The sequence below is a fragment of the Tripterygium wilfordii genome, chromosome 13, assembly GCF_013401445.1.
Source record: "Tripterygium wilfordii isolate XIE 37 chromosome 13, ASM1340144v1, whole genome shotgun sequence".
NCBI classification, from domain to species: Eukaryota; Viridiplantae; Streptophyta; class Magnoliopsida; order Celastrales; family Celastraceae; genus Tripterygium; species Tripterygium wilfordii.
In genome coordinates this window covers 10,810,354-10,823,914 of record NC_052244.1, presented here as the reverse complement: position 1 = coordinate 10,823,914, position 13,561 = coordinate 10,810,354, and the positions used below count along the sequence as shown (strand labels likewise).

At 36.0% G+C, this 13,561-nt stretch overlaps 2 protein-coding genes across 2 annotated transcripts; one reads left to right on the top strand and one right to left on the bottom strand.

The window, feature by feature from the left end:
• Window positions 1-1,792: 1,792 nt before the first annotated feature.
• Window positions 1,793-4,022, bottom strand: LOC120012566 (disease resistance protein RLM3-like). Its single transcript, XM_038864008.1, has 3 exons — window positions 3,917-4,022; window positions 2,493-2,958; window positions 1,793-2,271 (listed from the first exon to the last, which is right to left on the bottom strand). The coding sequence occupies exons 1-3, from the start codon at window positions 4,020-4,022 to the stop codon at window positions 1,863-1,865; spliced, it is 981 nt and encodes a 326-aa protein (XP_038719936.1). The 3' UTR covers window positions 1,793-1,862.
• Window positions 4,023-7,689: 3,667 nt separating this feature from the next.
• Window positions 7,690-12,969, top strand: LOC120013482 (disease resistance protein RPV1-like). Its single transcript, XM_038865311.1, has 5 exons — window positions 7,690-8,430; window positions 9,388-10,477; window positions 10,631-10,906; window positions 11,016-11,930; window positions 12,034-12,969. The coding sequence occupies exons 1-5, from the start codon at window positions 7,967-7,969 to the stop codon at window positions 12,628-12,630; spliced, it is 3,342 nt and encodes a 1,113-aa protein (XP_038721239.1). The 5' UTR covers window positions 7,690-7,966; the 3' UTR covers window positions 12,631-12,969.
• Window positions 12,970-13,561: the final 592 nt, after the last annotated feature.

Sequence of the window (13,561 nt, the reverse complement as noted above, 5' to 3'; positions counted from 1 at the left end):
AGCAGGAGCAAGGAAGTTGCATATCAGAGGCAACTGCGTTATCAACATCCGCATCAACTCTCCTTAGCAAAAAGTTTTCCTAAGACTACTAACTAACACGTATCATATACTCTAAATTATTTAAATATTTATTTATATAATCAATCTTTATTAATTTAAATTCAATTTATTTTACAATTATCATAACATTAAATCTTACCATATTGAAATAATAAATCAATTTATATTAATATTTTTCTAAATATGAATATATTATTTAATTTTATATAATATATACTTTATTTCTCAAATCTTTTATTTATGATATATTTAATACACAATTGGTTAAAACCTGTCAATTAGAAGAAAAAAAAAATACATATGAAATTTTCAATGCCAGCATAAACGAATTTAACTAAATAAAATATAAAAACAAACTATGCATGGCACTGTTAACCAATCAAAGATAAATTTTAAAAGTATAAAAAAAGTCAAAAAAAAAAACTAACATAATACCAATTAAAAACTCCTAAAAGAGTTCCAGTTTCCAGTTAGCTTTACAGTATCTACTGTTATACATTTTATTATAGATGGAGAGAAAAATCGAGAAAATTAAAACAACTCTCTCAATGGTTGACTTGACGAATGAGTTTATTTTCTTTCCTGAGAATTTTCTTTGCAATTCCATGACTTTAACTTTCTAACTAGCAGTAGCCAGGAAGTTACAGATATTCCCAATAATCATATAATATCTTCACCAATTAACTCTAGTTTGTCATGTTGACTCGACGAATGAGTTTGTATTCTTCCCTGTGAATTTTCTTTGCAATTCCGGGACTTCAATTTTCTACCTAGCAGGAGCCAGGAAGTTGCATCACTGACAACTGCATTATCAACATCCGCATCAACCCTCCATAACAAATCTTAACAAAGTTTCGGACATGTGAAAAAAAACAAAAATAAAATAAAATATTGTGCTTCTTATAAACGACTAAATTTTATATTTATGTTTTGTATTTAGATTTTGGTGTAGTTATTGATCACTTTGAATATAAAAATTCTGTGAGTACTGTCTTATTTACAATTTTTTTTTTTGCAATAGAGAACCATTGATTTGTTGTTGGGCACCAAAATAGCTAAAATCAGCCTTGTGCAGGTCGATCGTAGGAAGGTGGTTTTCGGCAACAAGCGTGTGTTAGGACACGTGGCCTAACATGGTTGGCTAAGGAGAACACCATACCAAGGCATGTGGCGTGGTGTCAGGTAGTGGTTGTAGGTTGTGTCTACTTTGACATGCAGGATTTAGATCATGCTTGGGCTAATCGGTGAGGGATCGTGTTTAACACAAGAGGGGGGTGAATTGTGTCCCCAAATTTCAATTGGAATTTCCTTCGATAATTTTAACAAATAATCACAAATAACAAGTAACACACAAGTTAGGTCTCTAATAATTATATATCCAAATCAAATTTCAAACCAATGTAATATGTGATATAATATAATGAATGACGAAGTATCAAATAATCAAGAGTCACAAAAACAGAATTTACAACAATCTGCGCATAGATTTAGTAACATTGATTTCACTTAGCAAATCAAGTTGGAATGTAACGAAATTTGGTATGCAATATCAAGACAACCTAATGGATACTAAATCCAAAATTCAGATCAAAATTCAAACTCCAAGGCAGCCTGCTAATCACGGACAAATTAGGATTTAGAAAAATCTTATAATTAAAACACTTGTCCTAATGGTTTAGAAAAACCTCTACTAAAGTAATTAACAACTTCAAGCAAATGATCAAATTGGCTGCATCAGTCAATGCCGCCCTCCACTCCATCACCTTCTCCGGCATGAAAAGCTCTTCGTACTTAGCAAAAGCTTATGCATAAACCCCATTTTGTTTCCAAACATCAGAAGGATCCACATCGTAGAATATCGGCAGAACCAACCGCCTAATCGTCTGTCGACATTCCATGATCTTCACTAGCTGTTCAAGACACCACCTTGATGCAGCATAGTTTTTGCAGAAAACAATGATTGAAATTCTTGAATTTTGAATTACAAGCGCCAAGTCATCACTTCCACAGTTCTCGTTGTCGTTCCCCAAGAAATTGATATCGGCCTTTTTTAGCACAAAAAGGAGGTGGGCGGTGAAGTTGTTGCCGGTGTCGGTACTAAAGCTCAAGAACACATCATGGATCCATGGTTTGGAGAAAAACGCAGCCATTGCAAGAGCTGATGGATTTACAAATTGAGAGGATATTATTATAGATGGAGAGAAAAGGCAAGAAAATTAAACGGCGGGACTATTCTCATTCACTACTTTACGTGTTTCACCCTTCCGCTATGAAATGACCTACTCTATAAAATGACCTTTTTTTGTCTTTACGGTGCCTACTCTTAAGTCTTATCCACCACAACACAGAATGTTTTATAATATTAGCGTCATCTCCAATGGTAATGAATAAAAAAATTTGAATGAAAGTGAGAAAAGGAAGTAGTGAATTACCCATCAGTATTCCTTACATCCCATCCAGATAAATTGGCTGCATCAGTCAATGCCGCCCTCCACTCCATCATCTTCTCCGGCACGAAAAGTTGTTCGTACTTAGCTAAAGCTTTTGCATAAACTCCATTTTGTTTCCGAACATCGGAAGGATCCACATCATAGAATATTGGCAGAACCAATTGCCTGTCCCTCTTTCGACATTCCATAATCTTCACTAGCTGTTCAAGACACCACTTTGACGCAGCATAGATTTTGGAGAAAACAATGATTGAAATTCTTGAATTTTGAATTGCAAGCGCCAAGTCATCACTTCCATAGTTCTCGCCATCGTTCCCCAAGGAATTGATACCAGTCTTTTTTAGTGCAGAAAAGAGGTGGGCGGTGAAGTTGTTGCCGATGTCAGTAGTGAAGCTCAAGAACACATCGCGGATCCATGGTTTGGAGAAAAACGCAATCGTTGGAAGAGCTAATGGGTTTACAAATTGAGAGGATATTATTATAGATGGAGAGAAAACGCAAGAAAATTAAACGGCGAGACTATTCCCACCCGCTACTTTACTTGTTTCACCCCTACTCTATGAAATGACCTGTAATACCCGAATTTTTTCCAAGTCAATTTTTTTACCGAGTTTTTATTGTGCATGCATATACATTTTTTGGTGTATTTGGTTCAATTTTTCCTTTCAATTTCTCTTAATTAATTTCAATAAAAATTCAATTCTCAAAAAAGTCAAATTCCCAAGAAAAAAATCCAACGCCCAATTTAATTCAACCCAACTCAATCCATGTTAAGAGTCCAAATCTTGACATCTCACAAAAATTCAAGATCAATTCTCAAATAACAAAGGGTTTAGTGCATATAGGTCGTTGAAAGATATCTCCATTTGCAATTAGGTCACCCAAAGAAAAAATTTTCAAATTGGGTCACTCAATGTTCCAATTTTAAGCAATTAGGTCATGTGACTCTAATTCCGGTCAATTGATCGCCGAAACTTGCTGACATGTCTATTTTTGTATATGTCGACCAAAATGACGTGGAATTTTGTGATGATGTGGATTTTTTTAATAAAAAATATTTTTTTTTTAAATATAAAATTGTAAAAAAAGTATGAAAAAGTATACAAAACCTTATGTTTTGACAGAATGTTTATTTTCAAGTAAGTCATTAAAATTTATGTTTGTGACCCAAATTGTCACAAAATGTACTTGTTATGTATTTCATATATGTAAACCCAGAAAATCAAACACAACACTGAAGCACCAAGTACTAATCCTGTAACATCATCCAAAAGACATGAAAAATAAACTTACACAGAATCCAAAATATATAAGAAATATACTTCTAAAGCATTCAAAAGACCGCCACAAGACATACATACAAAATGAGACCCAAAAGATAGTCATTGCTCCTTAATTTCTATCACCATTTGTGCAAACAGATTCTTGAAATGCTTGTAGGATTGAGGCAACTCTGGTTGATGATGTTGCAGCACCAACAGTATCACTTGTTAAGTTGGATCTTACTCTCATTGGCACAACACCCCTCCTTCGTATCCCACCTCTTATGGTCACACCACCTCCTCTTGATCAACCTCTTCTAACACCACCTCCTCTTGAGGAGCCACCTCTAAACCACTTCTAACAGGCCTTGTACTTGCAGCTATAGAGGTACCAACCTGTATAACATACAAATATAAAACAAGTTGCATCAAATACAAATGTCAGACAATTACAAAATTAAAGTTATATGAACCATTACCATATTAGAATTTCCTCCTGCCATCCCTGATGCACCATCAGATCTACAACCTCTCCTAGTATGCCCTGGTTGTCCACATTTGCCACATTTAATCACAGGATAAGCCCTCCTCAACCTCAATGGATCTTGACTCTCTCCAGCTTTCCTTCTCCTTTTTACTTACGGCCTACCCATTTTTTTCCTTGGCGGTGGTGGAAGCATAGCTTCAGCATGAGTATTGGGATACATATTCATACCCTTAAGAGGATGCACAAAGTGGCTATACCCTCTCAAGTATGTTTCTTTTGTGTAATAATGACTTACATAGTCAACAATAGGATGTCCAACATACCTGAGAGTTGCAATTGCATGACAACAAGATATCCCTGTGAGATCCCAAACCCTGCAACTACATGTTCTTTGCACAATGTGCACAACATACTTCTCTGGTCTTTTTTAGATATGCTTTGAAAGGATGAGCTGAGTGAATTTTTTTGTTGACCGTATGAAAGTGGGTCAGGACAATTTTTAGTCACTACAAAAACAAAATCATAATTTCTTTTTAAAAAAATTATAATTAAATTACAGACCCCACAGACTCAGTAGACTTGACGGTGGTTTCTGGTGGAAATCATTGCTGTAAATTATTGGTGGGACTATTGCAAATGATGCGTATACCAATAATTTGGCTTACTTTGGGTGCCTTGCGTTGCACTGCCACGAATTTGGGGACTGGTATTTTCTGTGTATCTAGCCCAGAAAGAGGGCCGGTGCCTGATGTGCTTTCATTTTTCAATAGTGTTAGGTAGCTCATATAGTGGTTGGTAGCTCATGAGAGTCCAAGTCTTTTAAACGAAATTTTAAAACGTTTTAACTCTCGAAATACATGTTAGATTTTTAAAAAAAATTACATATTCAGAATCAGCACATAAAACTCTTTCTAACAAAATCCATTATTGATGAGTTTTATCGGGTAACTTTTAATTCCATTGTTTTTTCAATGGAATTTCTTAATTCCATTGGTTTTTTCAATGGAATTTCAAAACACAAATGAATTCAAAACCAAAATAATGAATTCTAGACCGTGCTTTAAAAACCAATAGAATCTATATTAAAATAATAAATTTTGGAGAATGAATTATAGGATAAAAGAGTGAAAATAAAATTATTTCAATGATTAAATCAATTGAATAAATATGTTAGGTTCTCATGTGCTACCAAACTGATGGGTTACATGTCATTTTCGTTTGTTTTCAAAGGTTTTTGAGCAGTAAATGGTTTATTGGGCCAGTCTTGGGAATTATATATGTTCTCTACAAGACAAGGCTCTATGTTGGGTCACTCTTGAAATTTTGACTTTTGTTTTTTAAAAAAATATATCGTTAGATTCATTATATTAAATACTATACATCTACGATTTTTTTTTTTCAAAATTGTCAAAAAAGATTTTTAGTGCAATATGCACAATACAAAGTTCCTCCCCTCAATCTCTGAGTTAAGCTTTAATTCGGCTTGTTTGTAAGTGAACTTAATTTTGATTAGTCATAGAATATTAATGTAAAGAATTGAATTTAAAAAAGATTCATTCTCCGCGAATTCAACCGCCACGGTATGTGGTTCAAATCCTCGCACACTATTTGATAAAATGCAAATTTAGTTTGTGAAAGTGGGCACCGATTAGGAAAACAATACCATTTTTTTGTTTGGACAACAATTGATAACTTCTTGTCGGATATAAACTATAAAGTAACTTAAGAGTGGAAAATTGCATATGAACGTTTATATTGTTACATAAATATGCATGCATTGGGAAAAGTTGGGTTGATTCAAGCTTTGTTTGTATTGAAAAATGAAAAGTTAAGTGTGATTAAAGGAGGGGAGTTAAGTGAGTGGGAATTATATGAGAGTGATGAAGACCTTTGGTCTTCGAATAAATTGGGTTGGGTTGGACTTTGGATAGACTCGCAACAGTCACAAGTTCAAACGCATTAAGATATTGTCCGCTCTGAGCCGAAAACCCTCATAGATTTGTTCCTCCAGGCCCAACGTTTTCGCTTAGGCCTAGAAAACCGGTCTTAATGTATTAGGGTGTGGGTTCTCCTCATCTATTGCCTCTCCTCTCTTAATTTCCCCGACGTGGGATTTTATCAAAGAGAGACCACCCTTACTCACCATTAGTGGAATATAAGGTGAATTAATGAAGGAGATGATAGAAAAAGAGTCATTTACTTATATACTCCCATCTACTATATTAGGTGTTCATATATGAAAATAAAATTAAGTATTTTATTTCACCTTCACAAATTCTTAATTTGGAGAGTAACAAATATGTACAATTGAGGGTAGTAGGTGGGGGAGTTCACGCCTTCATCATACCCCATCAACTGTGTTTTTAGTTTTAATGAGTGCTTATATAATTTTGTTTGTTTATCCGAGCACAAGGTTCTGTACAGAACATATAATGTGTTTGCATTAGATGTTGAGGCATCCCCCGAAGATCACTTGTGGCAAAGCCATTTTTCAAGTCAGTTGTTCGATTTGGATTGTGAGGATGAATTAGAGATTTTCATAGATTTTGGTGACAAATTTACCATAAAGAAGACTGGTGTCTACTTAATATATGAGAAGGATGTGATTATTGAGTACAAATCCAATTTAATTACTGACAATGAAGATGAAATAAACGATGATGCAGGTTTTACGGCTAAGAGAGGCCGCAATGAGGATGGCAATGAAGCTGGACCTAGCCATGGCTGGTCTGATGAGGAACAAGCACCCAAAAGGTTAAGGTATGAACCTAATGTTGGAAATGAGCAGCATTGATCATGAAGAATACATGGCTTTGTTAAAGAGGTTTAATATTGAGGTTCTAATGAGTATATATGTAGTTGATGGTTCTTTCTATGAATACTACATGGTATATATGAAAATTTTGCATTTCTTCTCAAGTGAAATGGCATACATTGCAATGAGTTCCATGGATATTCCTTAGTCTTGTTCTCTTTGCTTTGCCCTCCCCACTTTTCTTACAAACCTTGCATATATATATATATATATATATATATAATGCTGGCAGCCTGGCAGAGGTAATTAGGCATATGAGTTGAGAAATGAGAACTGCTGTCTATCTTAATTACTCAAATTAATTTTATTATCTGACATTTATAGTGTCATCATTTTATTTTACTGATATCATATTTTAAGTGCAATCCAATGGAGCTTAGAAACTAGTGTACAGTATGGATCCGAGAAATCCACAATTTGTTCGATATTGTAGAATTTATAGTTGAAATATAATGATTTGAGACTGTACCACATTATCACATAATCCACATCATATCACATTTTTTGTTTTACAATTTTTAAAATTTGTCTTATTTTTTATCCATCATTATAGATAAATGGTAGAATATAGAAATTGAGGTTCTTGCGGAGTCCCAAATACACTCTCTCACAACTCTCCGAATACCCATTGCCATTGTTCTGTTCTTCTGTTTGAGATTAGGGGGTCCGATTTTCGTCTTATAAACAGCAAGGCATTTCGTTTCAGAGGAGAAATTGGGTATGAGATTGTGGGCCTTGTGGAAAGTGAGGAGGAAGCGTTCACAGGGAAGAATCCAGAGACTCATTCGTCAAGTCAACATGACAACTAGCATAGCTAGCGCATCGATTCTCTCGCTTTTGCTCTCCATATATAATAATATTCTCCCAATTTGTCAACGCATCAGTTCTTGCAATGGCTGCGTTTTCCTCCAAACCATGGATCCACGATGTGTTCTTGAGCTTCAGGGATATCGACACCGGCAAGAACTTCACCGACCACCTCCGTTTTGCGCTAAAAGAGGCCGGTATCAATTCCTTCAGGAACGACGACGAGGATTGTGGAAGAGATGACTTGGTGCTTGCGATTCAAAATTCAAGAATTTCAATCATTGTTTTCTCCAAAAACTATGCTGCCTCAAGGTGGTGTCTTGAACAGCTAGTGAAGATCATGGAATGTCGAAAGACGACTAGGCAGTTGGTTCTGCCGATATTCTATGATGTGGATCCTTCCGATGTTCGGAAACAAAATGGGCTTTATGCAGAAGCTTTTGATAAACATGAACAGCGTTTCGTGCCGGAGAAGGTGATGGAGTGGAGGGCGGCATTGACTGATGCAGCCAATTTATCTGGCTGGGATCTAAGGAATACTGCAGATGGGTAATTCACTACTTCCTTTTCTCAATTTTATTCCTTTTGGGTTCTGCCCTGATTTTCATTACCACTGAATTGAATTTGTTTTGAATTGATCTAGGAAGTAAAGTTGAGAACTCCAATTGCTGTTGTGGTGTAATTAACTACCTTCTTTACTTGTACTCATTTTTTAGCCTTTGGGTTCTCCCCTGATTTTCATTACCACTGAATTGATCTAGGGAGTACAGTTGCTTTAATACTTTTGGACTATTTGAGCTGATGCTATCTTGAAACATTATTATCAGTTGACAACTCTAATTGGTGTTTTGGTGGGTATCCAGTTATGCTTTTGTTTGTTTAGTGGGTTGTGCTTACAATTCTCTTGGAAATTATTCATGGCTATGACCAGAATGTGTGCATCAAGCAGTAAAATGGAGTGAAACTAAGGAACTGCTTTGGTTTTTTCAAAGTAAATTTAAGCCGAATACACACTTCTACTTAAGAGTTACGCTTCTGCATCTGAACTATGAGAATATCAGACTATTTGATTTCCAAGTGCCATGAATGACTCTAATCATTCTCCCATCTTCTTTAGATGATTCTCCCAGGCACGACCGATCAGTTTTATCAGTTTTTGATGTTTCTTAGTTTATACCATGAGTTGCTAAATACACTTCTTCCAAGGGTCATGCTGTATTATGTTGTATTTCAAAGACCATGATATTCCCGGAGTTCATAAATTTTCGGGAAAAAATGATGACATTATCTCTACAGCCCAACTACACATGTTCTTCAGATGCAAAATCACATAATAATGTAGTCTGTGGCCTTGTGGAATTTATATCATAATGAATTTTCTATATATTTGCCGACATTAGTGAACACTGGAGTGCTTTAAATGATAATAATGAATCATTGGTACCCTTATTCTGATATAGGCTTCTTTTAATATATACTTATTCAACCTCTTTTCATTGTTTGCAGGCACGAAGCAAAATTTATTAAAATAATCGTTGGAGAGATTCTGAGAGAAGTTAACAGCACATACTTACATGTGGCCACCTACCCAGTTGGAATAGATCCACGAGCGCAGGATATAAATCTATTGTTGAATGTTGGATCAGATGATGTTCGCATGGTGGGAATCTGCGGAATGGGTGGAATTGGTAAAACAACCATTGCCAAGGCTGTTTACAATCAATTGTTTCATAGTTTTGAAGGGAAAAGTTTCCTTGCAAATGTTAGGGAAACAGCTAAGCAGCCAAATTGGCAAATACGTCTGCAGGAAAACCTACTTTCTGATATCCTGAAAGCTGGGAAGATGAAAATCAACAGTGTTGATATGGTAAAGGAAATACTTTCTCAAAGAAAGGTCCTTGTAATTCTTGATGATGTAGACCAATTGGACCAACTGAATGCAGTAGCTAGAAATCGTGATTGGTTTGGTCCGGGGAGCAGGGTCATCATCACAAGTAGAGATGACCAATTGTTAAAGAAGATGAAAATGGATGAAGTATACATGGCAAAAGAATTGGATGATGCTGAATCTATTGAGCTCTTTAGTTGGCATGCCTTTAGGAAAAGTGATCCTGTCCAGGATTATGTTGAATTATCAAGAAGTGTTGTCAATCATTCAGGAGGACTGCCGCTAGCTCTTGAAGTTCTGGGGTCATTTCTGTATGGTAGAACGATACCTGAATGGAGAAGTGCATTAGAAAGGTTGAGAAGAATTCCTCACAGCCAAATTCGGGATAAACTTAGAATAAGTTATGATGGCCTGAGCAACGACAAAGAGAAGGATATGTTCCTTGATATAGCTTGTTTCTTTATTGGAATGGACAAATACTATGTTGTTCAAATTTTAGATGGCTGTGGCTTCTTTGCAGAAAGTGGAATAAGCCTTCTTATTCAGCGATGCCTTGTGAAAATTAATGGGGATAACAAGTTAGTGATGCATGATTTGCTTCGAGATATGGGGAGAGATATTGTTCGTGAATCATCACCAAAGGACCCTGGAAGGCGTACCCGATTGTGGCTTCAGGAAGATGTTATTGATGTCTTGGTTAAACACAGGGTGAGAACAATCTCCCAAGATACCAAAATGTATTTGTAATGTCTTACAATCGGCATAGGAATGTACATGATGAATATGCTTACGTTATATATACAAGCACTTCTTGAATTGCAGCAATTGCCTGTTTCTTACTTATTGCTCTTTTGTCAACAGGGAACAGAATTTATTGAAGGGCTAATCCTAAAATTTCCAGGGCCAACTGCTGTTAAGTTAGATACAAAAGCATTTTCCATTATGCAGAGACTAAGACTGCTTCAACTGACTAATATGCAATTCAGTGGAGACTCTGAGAATTTTTCCAAAGAGTTGAGATGGCTCTGTTGGCGTGGATTTCCGTGGAAGTTCATACCAAACAACTTTTATCTGGAAAACCTTGTTGCAATGGACATGCGCTACAGCAATTTAAGGCGAGTTTGGAATGATTGCAAGGTAAGATATAACCCTCAAGTCCAAAACCATGTATTGTAAAAATTTAGTTGTGCTAGAGACTGATATATTCTTTCTTTTTATCCTTGCTTGTTGATATTTTCATTACCAGTTTCTTGGGAAGTTGAAGTTCCTCAATTTGAGTCACTCCCAGTTCCTTACGCATACCCCTGACTTCTCAAAACTCCCTAATCTCGAGAGGTTAATACTAAAAGGCTGCAAAAGTTTGGTCGAGATTCACCAAGCCATTGGACAACTTGATAAACTTGTGCTAGTAAACTTGAAGGATTGCAAGCAACTTAAGAATCTCCCAGGAAGCTTCTCTAAGCTGAAGTCCCTTGAAACTCTCATTCTTTCCGGCTGCTCAAGGTTTGACAAATTGCCTGAGGACTTGGGAGACTTAGAATCATTGATATCCCTTATTGCAGATAACACTGTTATAGCACAAGTACCACTTTCCATAGTAAGATTGAAGAACCTCCAACAATTATCTCTTTGTGGCTGTAAGGTATCTCCAATTAATTCATTGTCTTCGCTCTTGCGGTCTTGGGTTTCGTCACGAAAAAATCCTATCCCCACCAACCTCTTGCCTGCTTCATTGCATGGCCTTATCTCGCTAAGAGTATTGTCGCTCAAAGACTGTAATCTGTCGAATGATGCACTCCCAAAAGATATTGGGACTCTTCCCTCCCTTGAGGATTTGAATTTGGAAAGCAATAGTTTTCAGAATCTACCGGGCAGCCTCAGTGGCCTTGCTAAGCTTAGAACTTTGACGCTAGACCGTTGTGATAGGCTTGAGTCAATTCCTGATCTACCTGTAGGTTTGAAATCCTTGTATGCAAGATATTGCACGTCATTAGAAAGAACACAAGACCTGTCGAAATTCTTAAATATCGAAACTCTGACTCTTTCTAATTGCCACAACCTCATTGAGGCTCCAGGCCTGGATAAGTTGAAGTCTGTTAGATTCATTCGCTTGGAAGGGTGCAAAAACATCTCCAATACTTACAAGGAGAGCATCCTACAGGTCCTGTCTCTAAACATATTTATACTTTTTTTTTATCTATTTTTTGTACATGTTTCATGTTTTTTTGTTGTTATGGTCATTAAAAAATCCAAAATGGTTGCAGGGATGGGCTGTGGAAGGTTTTGGTGGCATTTATCTCCCTGGGAATGAGATCCCTGACTGGTACAGCTACAAGGATGAAGGTCCTTCAGTGTTTTTTCAGATTCCCAAATTCATTGATAATGAATTCAAAGGTTTTAGCGTTTGCGTAGTTTTTTCATCTCATCTAGACAAGATGGTATCTAGTGATTTTCACAGCCTTACCATTTTTAATTATACCAAAGGTGTTACGAAAAGGAAGCCAGTTGCATTTGATCTTGAGACATCTCCTGAAGATCACCTGTGGCAAAGCCATTTTTCAAGTCAGTCGTTCGATTTGGATTGTGAGGATGAAATAGAGATTTTCATTGATTTTGGTGACAAATTTACCATAAAGAAGACTGGCGTCTACTTAATATATGAGAAGGATGTCATTATTGAATACAAATCCAATTTAATTACTGACAATGAAGATGAAGTAAACGATGATGCAGGTGTTACAGCTAAGAGAGGCCGCGATGAGGATGGCAATGAAGCTGGACCTAGCCATGGCTGGTCTGATGAGGAACAAGCACCCAAAAGGTTAAGGTACGAACCTAATGTTGGAAATGAGAAGCATTGATCATGAAGAATGCATGGCTAATGGCTTTGTCAGAGAAGGTTACATATTGAGATACTAATCGGTGGATCAATACTTGAAGGTAATTAAGTTACTCATTGACCATAAGGTGTTATAGAATAAGGTCTGTCTTCATCCGCTTTCAAGAATTAAAACTTTGCAATTGACATATAACTTGATGTCTCTTTGCACTGGGAGTATGATGAAGTAGTAGACAATTTGATCTTCAAACATTGCTTGCAACCCAATTTCTCCTTTCCTTTGAAGTTTGAACTGAAATGCCTTGCTGTTTATAAGAAGAAACGGGGAGGAACAGAAAAATGACAATGGCTATTCTGAGTCTCCTTTTTTTTTTTATTATTATTTATAATTATCAAAGTATATAATTAAATGAAGAGAAATTTTATTTACATCACATAAATTACTAAGTTTACATAACCTATTTTAACCCTATAAATTTACATCCATATTTTATAAGATTATGATTGACAAAGTGTTAAATTTACACACCCTCTAATATGTTAACCACCAAACTCCCTTATCAAATCGACACACATACTCGATTTGAAGTTTTGAACTCTCCTCATCGACAAAAATTTCTAGCCACCTCTCACTTGACTGACACAGCATTAGTTGTCTGGAGTTAAATGTAATAGGCAACCAATATTGTGTCCTACGTATAATTAATGTTATATCGTTAGAATTTTCTTCAAAATTTGGGTTCGGATTAAGTGGTTTTCCATTAGAGATCATATAGTTATATACAGAATAAGGTTTCATGGAATTATGGTTTTTTTTTTTTTGGTGGAGTTATTTGCCTTTTGTTTTGCTGGGACACCCTCTATCCTGTTGAAGAGTGATATTCGTCTCGTAAATTTTTTTTTTGAAACACTGTTGAAAAATATGTTTCTCAATCTTGGGCACACATATGTCT